General features: G+C 40.7%; 2 protein-coding genes across 2 annotated transcripts; one reads left to right on the top strand and one right to left on the bottom strand.

The window, feature by feature from the left end:
- Positions 1 to 796: 796 nt before the first annotated feature.
- On the top strand, positions 797 to 6,804 carry cfap410 (cilia and flagella associated protein 410). Its single transcript, XM_079597913.1, has 7 exons — positions 797 to 981; positions 1,134 to 1,152; positions 2,641 to 2,687; positions 2,931 to 3,163; positions 5,183 to 5,330; positions 5,404 to 5,494; positions 6,189 to 6,804. Exons 1-7 carry the CDS (start codon positions 905 to 907, stop codon positions 6,321 to 6,323), a joined length of 750 nt encoding a protein of 249 aa, XP_079454039.1. The 5' UTR covers positions 797 to 904; the 3' UTR covers positions 6,324 to 6,804.
- A 288-nt stretch (positions 6,805 to 7,092) lies between these two features.
- orc2 (origin recognition complex, subunit 2) lies at positions 7,093 to 21,350 on the bottom strand. Its single transcript, XM_079597911.1, has 16 exons — positions 21,082 to 21,350; positions 20,649 to 20,798; positions 20,342 to 20,428; positions 20,021 to 20,098; positions 19,838 to 19,869; positions 19,709 to 19,766; positions 18,822 to 18,982; positions 16,155 to 16,250; positions 15,937 to 16,046; positions 15,595 to 15,727; positions 15,322 to 15,418; positions 15,098 to 15,244; positions 13,793 to 13,964; positions 12,951 to 13,012; positions 11,971 to 12,089; positions 7,093 to 7,230 (listed from the first exon to the last, which is right to left on the bottom strand). The coding sequence occupies exons 1-16, from the start codon at positions 21,158 to 21,160 to the stop codon at positions 7,147 to 7,149; spliced, it is 1,665 nt and encodes a 554-aa protein (XP_079454037.1). The 5' UTR covers positions 21,161 to 21,350; the 3' UTR covers positions 7,093 to 7,146.
- Between the last annotated feature and the right edge of the window lie 717 nt (positions 21,351 to 22,067).

Raw genomic sequence — 22,067 nt, 5'->3', positions numbered from 1 at the left:
TCTCCACAATTAGACGAATATGATCGAATAGCTATTGGACTTAAACTGAGTAATTAAACTATTAACGCAAGACTCGAATTCCAGATAATTCCTCAATTAAAACTAATGCTGACTGAAGCAGTTAATGGCATAATGTGTCATGTTTTAAACGTACAAAGTTAATGAGTTAATAGTAATGTTATGTTTATTGAGAGACAGTGGAAAAACATTAACCTTTCTGTAACCCTTAAAACGCGTTATTATGCGAGAACTGTATTTTTTTCATTGCAATAACAAAAGGGGAATATAGAGTCACACAAAAACACTTGAATTTATAAAAAAATTATATCACAATTCTGCATTTTGTATAAAAAACATCAATAGCCTATCCTTTCCAACAGCTTTACGATTGTTCAGTATTGAATCAGAGAGTTGTAAGAAAACTAAAGTCTGTGGAAAAAAGTCCATCATTTTAGTTATATTATCCATTTCCAGTAAACCGGTATCATAATCCATAAACAAGACCATTATATCAGTTATAGTGACACATTTGTAAAACACCTCAAAAATAAACATAGAAACTTTGGACCAAAATAATTTGGTATTATAAACAACATAATGGAGAAACACCTTCTTTAAACTTACTGATAAAATAATTTCATGGATAATATCTATTTATTATTTTAAAGTGAGTTTCTTTTGATTTTTATTAGGAATTAAATATTTATTAATATATAGTTGTTGTTTTGTCGCCCTCTGCTGTTGACTCTGTGAACTGAGCGAATGGAAACGCGCCTGTTGTCATGGACGCGGAGTGACGCGCATGCGCAGTGACTGATTACGGAAAGCAGAGATGTGATGTTCACCAGACGCGTTCGGGATCAATATTGACGCACTTACAAACAAAACCTTAATATTTATCAGCATGAAATTAACCCGGAAACTTGTTCTGGCTCGGGCTAAAGCTTCGGACCTGGAAAGTGTGAAGAAATTAAACTGCTGGTGTGTTTTCTGCGGGTTGTTAGCTGCTAGCCTGATGAAAACCTGTCGTTTAATTGCGAGTTTTCATTTAGCATTAGTGTGTGTGTGTGTGTGTGTGTGTGTTGGGTTTATAACTGTGCTGTATTCTCTAATAATGTCTTCGTGTGTTTCAGGGGCTGTAATCTGACAGACGTGAGTATTGAATCTTTTTTTCTTATTTTTAATGTGTAAAATCCCATTATATTACAACACTGTTATCTATGGAAGACCATTTCTGCCACACAAGAGAAAAAAAAGCAGGCTTTGGTAAATCGAAATTATAATTACAAGATTAAAATGTCGAAATTCTGATATAAAGTCATAATTTTGACTTAGTATGTCAATTTCCATCTTGTATTACGTTGTAATGTCATAATTTTAGTGCTGTCAAATAGATCTAACATCTAACATAAAAGTTTGTTTATATAATATGTGTGTATTTGACAGCACTACATAATTTTTTAATGTCATAATTATGAATTACAAAAGCATGATTTCTTCTTTATGTAGCGTAAATGGGCTTTGGTAATACTGTGGTTCTGAACGAGGGTTAGGGTCCATATTCATATACCGTAGTAATATCAAAATAATTTATTATCAGGTTTATTGGCAAAATATACAGACTTTCATCTGTTTAGCTGCGATGAACAAATCACACCGCAGTCACTGGAATATCTCAACACAACAAATGCTTCAGGCGGTTTCCCCAAATTCAACTGAAAATGCACTTTTAATGACGTCTGCCGTCTCAGGCCCTGTTTACACGGACATGATCTGAGGAGAAAACGCAAAAGTGGCGTTGCGTTATCACTTTTTATTCTGCGTTTAGACGAGCGTTATGGGGGGGAATCTGCATATGGTGACGCAACAGTGTGTGAGATTGGATGTAGTGTGCACTCCAGACGGCTAGGTGGCGATGTGGAGCACTGAAAGTGAAAGAGACGCTGACACAGTTTGTCATGTTTAATACGGTAAAGCCGCTGCTTTAACCCTCGCTGCTCTTCGCCTGTCGCTCACAAATGACAGAGTTTTTTTTGTCAATGAAATTAATGCTATATTTTAGTTTGATAATGTTGTGTTATTGTCCTGTGACGCATGCCTGTGACGTAAACGCGTACGCGACGCCTTCACTGTCTAGCAGACTTTTGCGTTTTTACCCTTTAGACGGGAACGCGGCGGTGGAGTGTTTTTAAGATCTCCACTCTGGAGGGGGGTTTCACTTTTTTGAGTTTTTAAGCCCCAAAAACGCCGTCGCCGTGTATCCGAAAGGCACATCCCATAAAATATTTGTATGTTTTCACCCGCGAGCGTTCTCGTGTGAACAGGGCTTTGGAAGTATTCCCCCTGACAGCATCGCTCAGGACAGCACAGATCTGCAGAACAGCTGTCGTCTCACTCATCAAGGGCTCATGAGCGGCTCCAGGTGTGCTCGAGAGAGAACACATGAACATCTGAACTGGAGAGTCTCCTGAGCGTCACGCTTGACTGTGTTTTAGAAATATGGTCAAAAGAATAGAGAAGAAGTGAATGATTAATTTCGATTACAACTGCATCCATCTAGTATATAATATGACATGTATTCAGTACACCGTATAAATATATATATATATATAAATGTAAGGTATACATGTGTTTCCACAGATCTCCATATTTGAGCAGATTCCTAATGTCGAGGTTCTCACGCTGAGGTGTGTTTTGAGCTTTCTCAATTATACATCTCTAAATCCACACGCACTAATGCTACATCACATCTTCTTGTAAACACACAAGTATTCATGACTTCAGTGAGCTCACTGTTTCTGCATTACATTATTACATTAAGTTAATACATTTTTATGTAACTGTGAATTTTGTATATTTCTGAGATGCATAACTTGGCCCGTTGGAACCACTGTGACGTGTCGTGACGTGATGTCTGTCTCTGCTCTCAGTGCCAATCACATCTCGTCTCTGGAGCACATCTCGTCCTGCCAGCGTCTCAGCGAGCTGTACCTGAGACGCAACGACATCGCCGCGCTGAGCGAGCTGCAGCACCTGCGGACGCTGAGCTACCTGAGGGTCCTGTGGCTAGCGGAGAACCCGTGCGTCTGCGCCAGCGACCCGAGCACGTACCGGCTGACCGTCATCAGAACCCTGCCCGGACTGCACAAACTAGACAACCAGGGTGAGTCCAGCTGCGCAATATAGGTTATATATAAGTTTAAAGACAATTGAGCCTTCGCAGGGAGTTTGATTGACAGGCGATCTGACCAATCATACTTCGCATCCGCCATTTTGTCCGCCAAAGCGGTCAGGAGAGTTAGTAGATTACCGTTGGAGGATTTGAGCTTGAGAAGCGGAGTGTACTGACGTCTCTCCGCGGTTAAAACAACATTCCTTCTGATGTTCATTCATGTTTATTTGATGATATAAATGAACTAGAAGAGATGATCGGATCACGAGCGGCTTTAACTGAGCGGTCTGACACACACATTAAAGAGCCACAAAACACTATTTAGTGTTTACATTTCTTTAGAAAAATTACAAAATGTGAAGGTTGAGACTGTTTCATATCTAAGCTGGTAAGTAAGCTGGTGTGTGTCGGTCAGTCTCTGCTCCGCGTGTGTTTTTCACTGTGAGAACGTGTGTGTGAGAGAGGCGTAGTTTGTCGGACATAGCAACAGTAACTAAAGGGGGCGGGTCTTTGCGAACGGTCAATTGAAGTTTATTTTACGCACTTTAAGGATTATCATATCAAATTATTTAATGAGTTATCGCACATCGTACTTTTCTTCAATAAGTACGCCCAATAGAAACACGCCAATTTCATAAAAACTTCCATTTATCGCAAAAAAACTTTTTCCGCTCGCATGAGGAGGTTTTTCAGGCAATTCGGAAAATAAATATTTGGCAAAACTGCAATGGAAACAGTTTTTGCACATTTACAGTCGCCTGACGTAGAGGACGCGTGTGTTTGGACAGAAGACGAGACTCAGTTCTTTATTAAACTCATAAAAGACAAAATAATTACAGGAATACTGGATTATAAACCTCACAGGAACGCCACAATCAAGACCTCGAAACACACACACACACACACACACACTCACACACACACACACTCACACACACACACACACACACACACACACACACACACACACACACACACACACACACACACACACACACACACACACACACACACACACACACACACACAGTCTCCTTCCATTAATAATAATGGCCAGTGCGGCGGCTGGATATATATAAACCTACAACATCCGTCGCCATGATGTTTGGAATGATTATCGCGAGAGGAAAAAATAAAGTTTTAGTCGCTAACATCGGTTAATGGAGACGGCGCCATTTCGCAATCGTTTTTTATCGACATTTAGAAAAAATCACAAAAGTTTTGTATAAATCTGTAATGGAAACGACACCAGATATTTATTTTTTCACTATAGTTCATTTCTGTAAGTGAGGAGAGCAAAATAAAGTAAAGTTTGACATATTATACCCAAACACTGAGACTACCAGTGACATTTATTAAAATTTGGGCCAGAAATGATTGACACTTTGAGCTGGTCATGTTCTGCTGAAGTGTGTCTGTAACTGCTAATGCTCTTTTACACACACACTGAACACAAAGAAGCAATGCTTGGTCACTGGTTGAGCTAAACTGGTATTATCTAATTGTGTAGTTAAATTTACCAGCTGACAGATATTCAACATAATTCATGTGTGAGACAGTCTAACAGATGTGTGTGTGTGTGTGTGTGTGACAGTCTAACAGAAGTGTGTGTGTGTGTGTGTGACAGTCTAACAGAAGGACGGACAAAACCTGTGTGTGTGTGACAGTCTAACAGAAGTGTGTGTGTGTGTGTGTGACAGTCTAACAGAAGGACGGACAAAACCTGTGTGTGTGTGTGTGTGTGTGTGTGTGAGACAGTCTAACAGAAGGACGGACAAAACCTGTGTGTGTGTGTGTGTGTGAGACAGTCTAACAGAAGGACGGACAAAACCTGTGTGTGTGTGTGTGTGTGAGAGAGTCTAACAGAAGGACGGACAAAACCTGTCAGATATCATATAATAATATTTTAATATAATTTTTTCAACTATAGTGAATAAACTGATGAGGAATGTGTCTGAATAAATGCAGGTTTGACTGTATATATGAATATTCATGAGTTTGTTCTGTCAGTGGTTACAGAGGAGGAACTCGCACAAGCATTAAAGGAAGGGGAGGAGCTTGTGAGCCCTCCAGGCCCCGCCCCCACCAGCGCAACCAATGGCCTTACAGAAGCAGAGTCCGAGAACGACCCTCTGAACTACAGTATGGAGGAAACCAAGTAAGATCTGGCCTGTGTGTCTGCGGTGTGGATGTGGAGCTGAACACACACTCACACACTGATTTCTGTGCAGTAAAATACGAGCTCAGCTGGGAATGAAGCTTCTGCCCAGAGACAAGTTCCCGTCGCTGTCGTCCCCGAGAGAAGCCGGAGACAGGAGGAAGGTACAGATGCGCAGGGTTGGGTACAATATTGTGTTATATACATGAAGGAGACTTGACACATGTGACCCAAACCCAGTCTGGAGCCGCACGGGTATATCTGTGGCAATATCAACTATACATTGTACGGGTCAACATTATCCATTTTTCTTTTATGCCAAAAATCATGAGGATATTAAGATCATGTTCCATGAAGATATTTAGTAAATGTCCTACCGTAAATATATAAAACATGTATTTTTGTGAGTGAATGCAGCACAATCGTGAACATAAATGCACAACTTTAAAGGAGATTTTCTCAATGTTTACATTTTTTTGCTCCTCAGATTCCAGATTTTCAATAGTTGTGTCTCGACCAAATATTGTCCTATCCTAACACACCACACATCAATGGAGAGATTATTTATTCATCTTTATATGATGTATACATCTCAATTTCAAAAAATGTACCCATGTGACTGGTGTTGTGGTCCAGAGTCACATAGTAGGAGTCTTTAACTACTGTGTAACATTTAAATGAATCATTTGAAACAGTGTAGATTCAAGTTTTACTAACTTGTAGTGTAACATCAAAACAGTAATCTTACATAATGGATATTACTTGTAATTTGTTACGTTACTCGTTACATCTAAAGTAACCTGATAGTGTAATGCACATTACTGTGATGTGTGTAACCCGTGTGTGTTCTGGATGCAGTGTCACACACTAGAGGCCGTTCTCCTCCTGCTGAAGGACTTGGACGTGGAGGAGCTGAGGATCGTGCAGTCGGTCACCGAGAGCAAACTCAGATCCCGCAGTCGACAGAGAGAGACGTCCCCCGTCTGCTCATGACCCCGGCAGCGGAGCACACCGCACACCAGCAGTTCCTGTGCACACGGTACACACACACTTCATGTGCACACAGTACACACTCACACACACTTCAGCAACACTTTACAATGAGGTTTACTTCTTAATGCATTTCTAACATGAGAAAGATATTCCTTACTGCATTTGTTTATGCAAGTATAAATACAGCTGTTCATTTATGATATTACAACTTTTGATTTAGAAAACGGTTCATTAATGCTGAAGTTAACTTAAGAATAATAGTTCATTTTAACAAATGCGTTTTATGTTAATAAACGAAACCTTATTGTGAAGTGTTCTGTAATAAATGTCTTGAGTCATGTGATGCTCAAGGCAGAATGTCTCAGATATTAACATTTCATACTCATTAGAATGGACGCCAGATCACTGCGGTACTTCCTGTACGGGACAACACTAATGAATAATGTAAAAAGCTTTTGTTAGTTTGAATGTCTCATGCTCACTTGTGATTGTTACCAAGTTGCCTTTTGCTGTTCAAACTCCAGTTTTGGAGAAAATGTTTTGCTTTGTAATGATCTAAGAATGAAGTGGAACAACATTTTGTGTTGAAATAATACATACGAGAATGTATTTTTCTATGTAAATAAATTCAGATGCACAATATTTATTGTTTCCATCACGATCCTACACAATTTTACAGAGTACTGTACATGATGAAGTGGACAAAACAGGGATTGTCTTAAATCTGCCATGTTTCCTTGAACATGAAGCACACAGCCAATCATTTATGATACAAAGTTTAACATGTTATTTATCAGAGAGATCAGGTGACGGTTTCCAGGTTTCATTCCACATCGTTTTTCTCCAGAAAGTCAGTCAGGGTCCCGTTATCCACCGGAATGAGGAGATACTCCACGCCGTCAGCGCCCTGACACACAAATAACACTGCTTTACTGCGATAGTTCAGCCAAGAATGAACATTAGCCCATGATTTACTCGCCCTGAACCATCCTAGTATATATGACACTCTACTATCAGACGAACACAATCTGAGTTATATATCAGGGCTCTTCCAAGCTTTATAATGGCACTGAATAGGTATATTTCTTTTATAGTCCATAAAAGTGCATCTGTCCATCATAAAAGTGTATCTGTCCATCATAAAAGTGCATCTGTCCATCATAAAAGTGCATCTGTCCATCTGTCCATCATAAAAGTGCATCTGTCCATCATAAAAGTGCATCTGTCCATCATAAAAGTGCATCTGTCCATAATAAAAGTGCATCTGTCCATCATAAAAGTGTATCTGTCCATCTGTCCATCATAAAAGTGCATCTGTCCATCATAAAAGTGCATCTGTCCATCATAAAAGTGTATCTGTCCATCTGTCCATCATAAGAGTGCATCTGTCCATCATAAAAGTGCATCTGTCCATCATAAAAGTGCATCTGTCCATCATAAAAGTGCATCTGTCCATCATAAAAGTGCATCTGTCCATCTGTCCATCATAAAAGTGCATCTGTCCATCATAAAAGTGCATCTGTCCATCATAAAAGTGCATCTGTCCATCATAAAAGTGTATCTGTCCATCATATAAGTGCATCTGTCCGTCATAAAAGTGCATCTCTCCATCATATAAGTGCATCTATCCATCATAAAAGTGCATCTGTCCATCATAAAAGTGCATCTGTCCGTCATAAAAGTGCATCTGTCCATCATATAAGTGCATCTGTCCGTCATAAAAGTGCATCTCTCCATCATATAAGTGCATCTATCCATCATAAAAGTGCATCTGTCCATCATAAAAGTGCATCTGTCCATCATAAAAGTGCATCTGTCCATCATAAAAGTGCATCTCTCCATCATATAAGTGCATCTATCCATCATAAAAGTGCATCTGTCCATCATAAAAGTGCATCTGTCCATCATAAAAGTGCATCTGTCCGTCATAAAAGTGCATCTGTCCATCATATAAGTGCATCTATCCATCATAAAAGTGCATCTGTCCATCATAAAAGTGCATCCGTCCATCATAAAAGTGCATCTGTCCGTCATAAAAGTGCATCTGTCCATCATAAAAGTGCATCTGTCCGTCATAAAAGTGCATCTGTCCATCATATAAGTGCATCTATCCATCATAAAAGTGCATCTGTCCATCATAAAAGTGCATCTCTCCATCATAAAAGTGCATCTGTCCATCATAAAAGTGCATCTCTCCATCATAAAAGTGCATCTCTCCATCATAAAAGTGCATCTGTCCATCATAAAAGTGCATCTTTCCATCATATAAGTGCATCTATCCATCATAAAAGTGCATCTGTCCATCATAAAAGTGCATCTGTCCATCATAAAAGTGCATCTGTCCGTCATAAAAGTGCATCTATCCATCATAAAAGTGCATCTGTCCATCATAAAAGTGCATCTGTCCATCATAAAAGTGTATCTGTCCATCTGTCCATCATAAGAGTGCATCTGTCCATCATAAAAGTGCATCTGTCCATCATAAAAGTGCATCTGTCCATCATAAAAGTGCATCTGTCCATCATAAAAGTGCATCTGTCCATCATAAAAGTGCATCTGTCCATCATAAAAGTGCATCTGTCCATCATAAAAGTGCATCTGTCCGTCATAAAAGTGCATCTATCCATCATAAAAGTGCATCTGTCCATCATAAAAGTGCATCTGTCCATCATAAAAGTGTATCTGTCCATCTGTCCATCATAAGAGTGCATCTGTCCATCATAAAAGTGCATCTGTCCATCATAAAAGTGCATCTGTCCATCATAAAAGTGCATCTGTCCATCATAAAAGTGCATCTGTCCATCATAAAAGTGTATCTGTCCATCATATAAGTGCATCTGTCCATCATATAAGTGCATCTGTCCATCATAAAAGTGCATCTCTCCATCATATAAGTGCATCTATCCATCATAAAAGTGCATCTGTCCATCATAAAAGTGCATCTGTCCGTCATAAAAGTGCATCTGTCCATCATATAAGTGCATCTGTCCGTCATAAAAGTGCATCTCTCCATCATATAAGTGCATCTATCCATCATAAAAGTGCATCTGTCCATCATAAAAGTGCATCTGTCCATCATAAAAGTGCATCTGTCCATCATAAAAGTGCATCTCTCCATCATATAAGTGCATCTATCCATCATAAAAGTGCATCTGTCCATCATAAAAGTGCATCTGTCCATCATAAAAGTGCATCTGTCCGTCATAAAAGTGCATCTGTCCATCATATAAGTGCATCTATCCATCATAAAAGTGCATCTGTCCATCATAAAAGTGCATCTCTCCATCATAAAAGTGCATCTGTCCATCATAAAAGTGCATCTCTCCATCATAAAAGTGCATCTCTCCATCATAAAAGTGCATCTCTCCATCATAAAAGTGCATCTGTCCATCATAAAAGTGCATCTTTCCATCATATAAGTGCATCTATCCATCATAAAAGTGCATCTGTCCATCATAAAAGTGCATCTGTCCATCATAAAAGTGCATCTGTCCGTCATAAAAGTGCATCTGTCCATCATATAAGTGCATCTATCCATCATAAAAGTGCATCTGTCCGTCATAAAAGTGCATCTGTCCATCATAAAAGTGCATCTGTCCGTCATAAAAGTGCATCTCTCCATCATATAAGTGCATCTATCCATCATAAAAGTGCATCTGTCCATCATAAAAGTGCATCTGTCCATCATAAAAGTGCATCTGTCCATCATAAAAGTGCATCTGTCCGTCATAAAAGTGCATCTATCCATCATAAAAGTGCATCTGTCCGTCATAAAAGTGCATCTCTCCATCATATAAGTGCATCTATCCATCATAAAAGTGCATCTGTCCATCATAAAAGTGCATCTGTCCATCATAAAAGTGCATCTGTCCGTCATAAAAGTGCATCTGTCCATCATATAAGTGCATCTATCCATCATAAAAGTGCATCTGTCCATCATAAAAGTGCATCTCTCCATCATAAAAGTGCATCTGTCCATCATAAAAGTGCATCTCTCCATCATAAAAGTGCATCTCTCCATCATAAAAGTGCATCTCTCCATCATAAAAGTGCATCTGTCCATCATAAAAGTGCATCTTTCCATCATATAAGTGTATCATAAAAGTGCATCTCTCCATCATAAAAGTGCATCTCTCCATCATAAAAGTGCATCTGTCCATCATAAAAGTGCATCTTTCCATCATATAAGTGTATCATAAAAGTGCATCTGTCCATCATAAAAGTGCATCTGTCCATCATAAAAGTGCATCTTTCCATCATATAAGTGCATCTGTCCATCATAAAAGTGCATCTGTCCATCATAAAAGTGCATCTGTCCATCATAAAAGTGCATCTGTCCATCATAAAAGTGCATCTTTCCATCATATAAGTGCATCTGTCCATCATAAAAGTGCATCTGTCCATCATAAAAGTGCATCTGTCCATCATATAAGTGCATCTATCCATCATAAAAGTGCATCTGTCCATCATAAAAGTGCATCTGTCCATCATAAAAGTGCATCTGTCCATCATAAAAGTGCATCTTTCCATCATATAAGTGTATCATAAAAGTGCATCTGTCCATCATAAAAAGTGCATCTGTCCATCATATAAGTGTATCTGTCCATCATAAAAGTGCATCTATCCATCATAAAAGTGCATCTGTCCATCATAAAAGTGCGTCTGTCCATCATAAGTGCATCTGTCCATCATAAAAGTGCATCTGTCCATCATAAAAGTGCATCTGTCCATCATAAAAGTGCATCTATCCATCATAAAAGTGCATCTGTCCATCATAAAAGTGCATCTGTGCATCTGTCCATCATAAAAGTGCATCTGTCCATCATAAAAGTGCATCAGTCCATCATAAAAGTGCATCTGTCCATCATAAAAGTGCATCTGTCCATCATAAAAGTGCATCTGTCCATCATAAAAGTGTATCTGTCCATCTGTCCATCATAAAAGTGCATCTGTCCATCATAAAAGTGCATCTGTCCATCATAAAAGTGCATCTGTCCATCATAAAAAGTGCATCTGTCCATCATATAAGTGTATCTGTCCATCATAAAAGTGCATCTATCCATCATAAAAGTGCATCTGTCCATCATAAAAGTGCGTCTGTCCATCATAAGTGCATCTGTCCATCATAAAAGTGCATCTGTCCATCATAAAAGTGCATCTGTCCATCATAAAAGTGCATCTATCCATCATAAAAGTGCATCTGTCCATCATAAAAGTGCATCTGTGCATCTGTCCATCATAAAAGTGCATCTGTCCATCATAAAAGTGCATCAGTCCATCATAAAAGTGCATCTGTCCATCATAAAAGTGCATCTGTCCATCATAAAAGTGCATCTGTCCATCATAAAAGTGTATCTGTCCATCTGTCCATCATAAAAGTGCATCTGTCCATCATAAAAGTGCATCTGTCCATCATAAACAGATGCACTTTTATGGACTTCCTAAAAAATACACACATTCACTGCCATTATAAAGCTTGAAAGAGCCAGGATGTTTTTGAATATAACCGCTTGTATTGGTCTAAAAGCAGAAGGTCATACACACTAGGATGGCTGAGAGTAAATCATGGGCTATGTTCATCTCCGGGAGAACTGTAATGATCCCGTGAGTTATTCTGCACACATGAACAGGACGGGCGAGTTCTGACCTTCTTGGTTCGGATGAGTTTGTGATCTCTGAACTCGGTGAGTTGCGTGCGCAGAGTGATGTCACTGTTCACCAGGAAAGACTCGCGACAGCGCTGGTAGAAATCCTGGAAAGACAATCCTGAACACACAACAAAACACTCAGTTTCACACACAGGAGCTGGATCATAACACACACACACAGGATCTGGATCATAACACACACACACAGGATCTGGATCATAACACACACACACAGGATCTGGATCATAACACACACACAGGATCTGGATCATAACACACACACACAGGATCTGGATCATAACACACACACACAGGATCTGGATTATAACACACACACAGGATCTGGATTATAACACACACACACAGGATCTGGATTATAACACACACACACACACACAGGATCTGGATTATAACACACACACACACAGGATCTGGATTATAACACACACACACACACACAGGATCTGGATTATAACACACACACACACAGGATCTGGATTATAACACACACACACACACAGGATCTGGATTATAACACACACACACACACACACAGGATCTGGATTATAACACACACACACACACACAGGATCTGGATTATAACACACACACACACACAGGATCTGGATTATAACACACACACACACACACAGGATCTGGATTATAACACACACACACAGGATCTGGATTATAACACACACACAGGATCTGGATTATAACACACACACACACACACACACACACACACAGGATCTGGATTATAACACACACACACAGGATCTGGATTATAACACACACACACAGGATCTGGATTATAACACACACACACACAGGATCTGGATTATAACACACACACACACACACAGGATCTGGATTATAACACACACACACACACACACAGGATCTGGATTATAACACACACACACACACACACAGGATCTGGATCATTAAGGCACTCGCGCCGGCGCCGATGCCTTACCCGTGTACGCAGGATTGTCCTTGTTCTCCAGCTGAAACTCTGCCAGTAATCTGAAGATTCCTCTGCAATTTACAAACAATTATTATATCATACAAGTGAGTTACACTGCAGTTCCTCCACTGGCCACTAGAGATTACACTGCAGTTCCTCCACTGGCCACTAGAGATTACACTGCAGTTCCTCCACTGGCCACTAGAGATTACACTGCAGTTCCTCCACTGGCCACTAGAGATTACACTGCAGTTCCTCCACTGGCCACTAGAGATCACACTGCAGTTCCTCCACTGGCCACTAGAGATCACACTGCAGTTCCTCCACTGGCCACTAGAGATTACACTGCAGTTCCTCCACTGGCCACTAGAGATCACACTGCAGTTCCTCCACTGGCCACTAGAGATCACACTGCAGTTCCTCCACTGGCCACTAGAGATTACACTGCAGTTCCTCCACTGGCCACTAGAGATTACACTGCAGTTCCTCCACTGGCCACTAGAGATTACACTGCAGTTCCTCCACTGGCCACTAGAGATTACACTGCAGTTCCTCCACTGGCCACTAGAGATTACACTGCAGTTCCTCCACTGGCCACTAGAGATTACACTGCAGTTCCTCCACTGGCCACTAGAGATTACACTGCAGTTCCTCCACTGGCCACTAGAGCGGCGGCAGAGACTCAGTCCCATAGACCCGCATGTTAATCTCCTCAACTCTACAGCAGAACACACGTTCACAGTCTGGAGCAGAGAGTGGGTTTGCTCTATAAAGCTGATCTTGTCCTTCATGACGACTGTGAGGGAGTGAGTGTTTCATAACTCATCCTGATCTGTACGTGTGTTTGTCACCTGGCATTGGGCGTGAGGCTGCGCAGCACGTGTGTGAGCGAGCTGAGCGCCAGCGCCCCCGTCTGGTGAACGAGCAGAGAGTTCTCGTATGACGTCTCCTCAGCGTACGGCAGGTACGTCGTGGTTTCGTACCACAGCCAGTTGAACATGCTCATCTTCGCCTGGTCCCAGACTGGAGCACACACACACACACACACACACAGGGTGTTATTACACAGGATCAGGATGACGGTTCTCTCCATCTACTCAATATTACAAGGCCATTATCTCAGCAGCTCTGGAAGATTGCTTCTGCCACAGAATAAACAAACTAAAAAGTAATTGCCACTTTATATCTCAATATTCTGACTTTATTTCTTGGGATTCAGAGTTTATAACTCACATTTCTGACTTTTTTCCCTCAAAATTTCAAGTGTAGCTTTAGCAATTCTAACATTTTTCGCAATTGCAAGTTTATTTTTTCGCAATTGCAAGTTTATTTTTTCGCAATTGCAAGTTTATTTTTTCGCAATTCTGACGTTTTTTTCCTCACAAATCAGACATTATTTCCCGCTATTGCATTAAATTTATATCTCGCAAATCTGAAATGATTTCTCACAATTGCGCATTTAATTTTCTCAATTCTGACGTTTTTCCTGCTATTGCGTTTCATTTATATCTCGCAATTTTGAAGATATTTCTCACAATTGCGCATTTAATTTTCGCAATCGATAATTCTCACAATTTCGTTTTTTTCCCCACAATTCTGATGTTTTTACCTCGCAAATGCAAGTTTATATCTCGCAAATCTGATATTTATTCTCGCTATTGCGTTTCATTTATAACTCACAATTCTGACTTTTTTCCTTAAACATTTAATTTTCGCAATTCTAAATATTTACTTTATATCTTGCAATTCTGATGCTATACAAGTTTATTTATTCAAAATAAACTATTAAAAAAGTATTTTTAAAATTCTCAATTCTGACGTTTTTCTTGCCATTGCGTTTCATTTATATCTCGCAATTCTCACTTATTTCCTCACAATTGCACGATTAAGGTTCGCAACTTTTAGCTTTTTTCTGGCAATTGCAAGTTTAATTTTTCCGCAATTCTAAGGGTTTTTTTTCCGCAAGCTTATAACACACAAATTTAGCAATATTTCTCGATACTGCAAGTTTTGAATAAACATGCTGTAAATTGTGAGAATAAACAGCCCGAATTGTGAGATAAAAAGGTGCAATTACCTTTTTAATAATACATTTTATTCCGTGTCAGAAACAAGCTTCCATAGTTATCATCCTAAAGCTAAAGCATGAGACTGACTGAGTGGAGCGTTTATGTGGTCGATGGATGCCAGCAGGTGCATGTTGGGAAGCGCCGCCAGCTGCCCCAGTGCATGCTGGGTCCTGTCGCCCCTCAGCATGGGCCCGTCGATGTTATTGACGATCAGAAACACGTGATTGCTGGGATCTGGAAGGAAAACACACAAGTTACCGAAGACCATCAGCCATGAGCTCAGTGTGTGTGTGTGTGTGTGTGAGCCTCACCTTCTCTGAGCGCTGTGACGATGAAGTCGACCTGGTCTCCAGGGTTACGGAAACTTCCCTCGTGTTGGAACACGTCTGCAGTGATGCTGTTCAAGATCTGGAGGATTACAGGGAGATTCAGAGTTTATAGGAGCCAATATCAGTCATGTTCACATGGAGAAAAGCAGCAAGAATGTTGTGCAAAACATGTTTGAAGCGCCATGAGGAAGAGTAAATGATGAAACCAGTGTGTGTGTGTGTGTGTGTGTGTGTGTGTGTGTGTGTGAGACTGACGGCTTTGAGGGTGATGCTGGGGAAGAAGCCGTTGACCACCACATGATCGCAGTCCGACAGCAGAGACGAGCAGAACTTCTCCAGCAGGAGCTTCTTCGAGCCGAGGCCGTAGATCACGATGTTGAAGCCCATGCTGAGAGATAACCAGAGGAACAACTTGTTATACGATTCAATTTAAGTTTTAATACAACAATATTTTGTTTTTAAAGCCATTTTAAATACGAGGACTCAGGAATCACGTTCACGTTGTAATTTCAGTGTAATACCCATGTCATTATACACATTTCTGTCCTCATACATCTCTCACACACACACACACACACACACACACACACACTCAACTGCATCTGCATCATCCACTGCTGGAAGTTCTTCTCGTGTTTAGCGTTGAGCTGTTGAATCTCTTCTGCGTATCGCGGAGTGTTTTCACTCAAGAGTCTGAGCAGAGTCTCCTAGAAAACACAACCGAACACCTGCGTTAGACCTCACACACATCCCATGATGCTCAGCGATGGCTCACACACATCCCATGATGCTCAGCGCGGCTCGAGGTCACGGACCCGGTCCAGCTGTGGCGTGTGGAGCTTCTGCAGCGTCCGGTCAGACGTCAGGACTTTAGAGCTGCTGTGAGCCTCGAAATACTCCTCCACCAGATCCTGCAGGACACACACACACACACACACACACACACACACACACACACACATTACTGAGCAGAGGAAGACTGACACACACTCTCAATGTTACATTGTTACAAAAACGGCATTTTTCCACCTTAGAAACATTGCTAAGCTACGTAATATGCTGTCAGTTTCTGATGCAGAAAAGTTAGTTCATGCATTCATGACCTCGAGACTAGATTACTGTAATGCTTTATTAGCTGGTTGTCCTGCATCCTCAATAAACAAGCTACAGTTAGTCCAAAATGCAGCCGCTAGAGTTCTTACCAGATCAAGAAAATATGATCATATAACACCGATCTTATCATCTCTACACTGGTTACCTATAAAGTTCCGTATTAATTATAAGGTATTGTTACTGACTTATAAAGCCCTAAACGGCTTAGCTCCAGTTTATTTAACGGATCTTCTATCGCCCTATAATCCATCGCGCTCTTTAAGATCGCTAAATTCGAGGCTTTTGGTTATACCTAGGATATCTAAGTCCACCAAAGGAGGGAGAGCATTCTCACATTTAGCTCCAAAACTCTGGAATAGCCTTCCTGATACTGTTCGTTGCTCAGAGTCGCTCTCCCAGTTCAAAACTAGATTAAAGACGCATCTCTTTAACCAGGCATTCATATAAATGTTTTAATCTTACAGTTAAATCCGGCCTCTAGCCTCTAGTTCATAACCGCCAGAGGAGAACTGGCCCCCGACTGAGCCTGGGTTCTCCCAAGGTTTTTTTTTTTTCTCCACTAGGTCACCTGATGGAGTTTTAGGTCACCATTGGGTCACCTGATGGAGTTTTTCGTTTCCTTGCCACTGTTGCCTTTGGCTTGCTCAGTTGGGGATATTCAATTTAATGAATCAATCAATATTACTATTGATTAGCATTACCAAACATGGACGTTTTATTATTATTTTAATTTAATACTGTGAAGCTGCTTTGATACAATCTGTATTGTGAAAAGCGCTATACAAATATTCTTGACTTGACTTGACTCTCTCTCTCACACACACACACAAGAGAGAGAACGTTTAACTCACTCACTCACTCACTCACTCACTCACTCACTCACTCACTCACTGACTGACTCACTCACTGACTGACTCACTCACTGACTGACTCACTCACTGACTGACTCACTCACTGACTGACTCACTCACTCACTGACTGACTCACTGACTGACTCACTCACTGACTCACTGACTGACTCACTCACTGACTCACTCACTCACTGACTCACTCACTCACTGACTGACTGACTGACTCACTCACTCACTCACTGACTCACTCACTGACTCACTCACTGACTGACTGACTGACTCACTCACTCACTCACTCACTGACTCACTCACTCACTCACTGACTGACTGACTGACTCACTCACTGACTCACTCACTGACTCACTCACTGACTCACTCACTGACTCACTCACTGACTCACTCACTCACTCACTCACTCACTCACTCACACATTCACTCACTCACTCACTCACTCACTGACTCACTGACTCACTGACTCACTCACTCACTCACCACTCACTCACTCACTGACTCACTGACTCACACATTCACTCACTGACTCACTCACTCACTCACTCACTCACTGACTCACACATTCACTCACTGACTCAATCACTCACTCACTCACTCACTGACTCACTCACTGACTCACTCACTCACTCACTGACTCACTCACTCACTCACTGACTGACTGACTCACTCACTCACTCACTCACTCACTCACTCACTCACTGACTCACACATTCACTCACTGACTCACTCACTCACTCACCACTCACTGACTCACTCACTCACTCACTCACTCACTCACTGACTCACTGACTCACACATTCACTCACTGACTCACTCACTCACTCACTCACTCACTCACTCACTGACTCACACATTCACTCACTGACTCAATCACTCACTCACTCACTCACTGACTCACTCACTCACTGACTCACTCACTCACTGACTGACTCACTCACTCACTCACTCAATCACTCACTGACTCACTCACTCACTCACTCACTCACTCACTCACTCCCTGACTCACTCACTCACTCAATCACTCACTCACTCTCTCACTCACTGACTCACTCACTCACTCACTCACTGACTCACTCAGACTCACTCCCTGACTCACTCACTCACTCACTCACTCACTCACTGACTCACTCACTCACTCACTGACTCACTCACTCACTGACTCACTCACTCACTCACTGACTCACTCACTCACTCACTCACTCACTCACTGACTCACTCACTCACTCACTCACTCACTCACTCACTGACTCACTCACTCACTCACTGACTCACTCACTCACTCACTGACTCACTCACTCACTGACTCACTCACTCACTCACTCACTCACTGACTGACTCACTCACTCACTCACTGACTCACTCACTCACTCACTGACTGACTCACTCACTGACTGACTCACTCACTCAATCACTCACTCACTCTCTCACTCACTGACTCACTCACTGACTCACTCACTCACTGACTCACTGACTCACTCACTCTCTCACACACACACACACACTCACCTCTGCTTTCTTGCTCTTCTTACTGGGTGTCTTATAGAGAGCGGCTGCTGTGTGTTTACTGGGGGTTTTGGGTTTCTGGGCCTCGTGTTCTTCTTCATCATCATCATCCTCAGAGTTTGAGGGCGAGAGGTCACTGTCGCTGTCGGACCGCAGGCTCGGAGCTGCAACACAATCACAACACTACATCAACACTATCACAACCTCAACACTAACCCAGTGAACGAGAGATCAGATTGAGTCTAATTCAAGATATTGAGCTTAATATCCTGTTGAAAAATGCCACAGTTATGAGTTATAGAAGTAACATTTAAATCCAGTTATGTACTGTTAATAATACTCATAATATCTGAAACACTCATACATCTATTATAATAGTTAGAGATTATATCTTTTAAATAAATATTTTTTTGAAGATAAATTGATTTCTTTTCATTGTAATATTTTTTTTACAATAATATTAATATACTGTGAATAATTTATTATAATCTGATAACTACACAAATAATGATTTGATTAGAATTTTAAGACTTTTATTTTGTACGGTTAAATGCATAATGTTTAGGTAACTGATGTGCTTTTATTCTGGAATTTACAGAAATTTCTTTTCTGTACATTTTTGCTAGTATTTATTTATTTTGGAAGAAAAATAAGCCGATTTAGTATCGTTAACTAAAACTATCAAACACATTTCTGTTTATCATAAATAAAAAGGGGAAATAAAATAAAATGTAATCAGTTGGAAAAAACAGTTGAAGAGAAAATACTAAAATTATTAACTGGAAATAAAAAAAACTAAATTATAAAATGACAAAACATTAAATAGTCCATTAAAATATTTGCTTGCTCTTTATGTTTTCCATCTTATGGAGTGTTTTGTTGTAGCGCACCTGTGAGTCTCTTCCTCAGCCGGTGTGGAGTTGTGGAGATGAACTGCACCTTCTTTCCCTGAGCACAACAGTTATTAATGAGCACAACACAAACGCATGTAAAACAATGTGACGTGTCGTGAGTTTCACCTTCTGAGGAGTTTTGCTCTGATTGGCTGATTCTGGAGAAACAGAGGAACGAGAGTCAGTCAGTGTGTAAACGGAGAGAGAGAGAGAGAGAGAGAGAGAGAGAGAGAGAGAGAGAGAGAGAGAGAGAGAGAGAGAGAGAGAGAGAGAGAGAGAGAGAGAGAGAGAGAGAGGATCCAGACTTACTTTTGCTGGTCGACTCGCCGTTTGTGTCTGACGTGCAGAAGCTCACATTCTTCCCAGGTGTACGAGCCAGTTCAGACGCTACACACACACACACACACACACACACACACACACACACACACACACACCATCATCAGTGTTTTTTTAGGGTTATTTTATGTTTATTTTGATCATTTATATGTGTATAATCATATAGTATATTTCAGTTTACATACAGTGTGTGTGTGTCAGTGAGATAGTGAGTGAGAGAGAGAGTGTGTGTGTGTGTGTGTGTGTGTGTGTGTGTGTGTGTGTGTGTGTGTGTGTGTGTGTGAGACTCACCCATCTGAGCCATTTTATTCCCCCGTTTGATGGTCTGAAACGAGAAGACTGACGATCCGGCAGCAACGACTGCGTTCTCACTCTCATCTGAACAACCAATCAGACGAACACATCACCACCATCATCATCATCATCATCATCATCAGTGACAGTGTTTCACGTCTGCTTTATGACGCGTTTATTCTGTGAATGAGCAGCTGACGGTAATTGAGCTGTTAGTGATGAGTGTGTGAGTGTCTGTGTGTGTGTGTGTGTGTGAGAGAGAGAGTGTGTGTGTGTGTCTGTGTGTGAGAGAGAGAGTGTTCACCTTGTGATCCGGCGTACAGAACCTCCACATAGTTCTGCTCATCAAACAGCTCTTCTTCCTCATCCTCCTCTTCATCAGCAGATCTTCTGGATTTCTGGGGGGTTTTCAGGGTCACGAGGGTCTGAACGGATCCATCCGCTGCTTTTACATCTGCAGAGACATAATCATATTCATAATGCAGATGCTGACAAAATATATACATAAGTGTGTGAGTGTGAGAGAGAGAGAGAGAGAGAGAGATGAACATACATGGTATTAAAATCTGATACTACAAAACTATTTCGGTAAATATGGTATTAAAATGATATTTGTGGTAATTTATAGTTTTAAAAGTAAAAAGCTGGGTACCGTATATATAGAGTTGAGGTAAAACACACACAAATCAATCTCATGATGAAGTTATTCATGTAAAGTGTGAGAGAAACACTTTTACCTTGCTGTTTCTCTACAATATGATCCAAAACATCTCCATCAGCCACGAACCGAACCTCTAACGGCTGTTTCTGGGTCATCCTGCCGCTCAGACACTAAACCCAGACCTCAAACTGTAATATCCGTCACACATACATGATTATTAACAGTTTTTTGGATAATAACGCTTCATCTTGCACAAATAGTCCTGTTGAAAATCTGTGGTACTGCTGTCGATTCGGCGCCACAGGAACCCACGTGTGACAGGAGGAGGGTCACGTGAGCAGCTCCGGCCAATTAGAATGAGGCTTCATTGTAAACTACACCTCCCATAATTCCAGGGTCGATTAAAATCTTAGTTAGGAGGGTTTTTTTTCTAATTGGAACAACGGAAAAGTTTAACTTCTTCCTTAATTGGAATCTGGGATTAAAATAGCCAACGGTTGATATCCTAAAATTAATAAAATAAAATAAAACTGTGTAGAGTCAACGGGAATGAATGTGATTGGTTCATTCAAAGCACCGCTAAGAAAATGAACAACGATCACGTGATAGTCCTGTTTGTTGATCATTCTAACGGTTGTTTTGATTAAAAAAAGCAGTTGATCGATAATAATCAATCACTCATAATGAAATCCAAATGAATCGTAATCCAAGTGCTTTAAGTTTAAAGCATAATTAACGTAAAACTGACAAATAAAGATGTGTTCTGACAGTGTTTTCATGACCTCTTCTGCTTCAATTCTTTATAAAGATTCACTGTATTGTACGATATTCATTCACTCTGATACAGAAATGTAATTTGACATTCAAATGTCATTGTTCTGACCGGTTTCAATCCAGCCGAGGCGATTTTAAATGTCACTGGACTGAAGTGAAGGATTAAAGTCACCCTTTCACATATGAATCAGGTTATTATGAAGAAACTGTTATTGCAAAACTGCGCATATGAAGTATAAAAGGGCATACGGGTTCAGTAATCAAAACCAAATGCAATGCAACACACAA

The sequence above is a fragment of the Phoxinus phoxinus genome (assembly GCF_949152265.1).
Source record: "Phoxinus phoxinus genome assembly, chromosome: 22".
NCBI lineage: Eukaryota > Metazoa > Chordata > Actinopteri > Cypriniformes > Leuciscidae > Phoxinus > Phoxinus phoxinus.
This window is presented reverse-complemented; position numbering and strand designations above follow the sequence as displayed.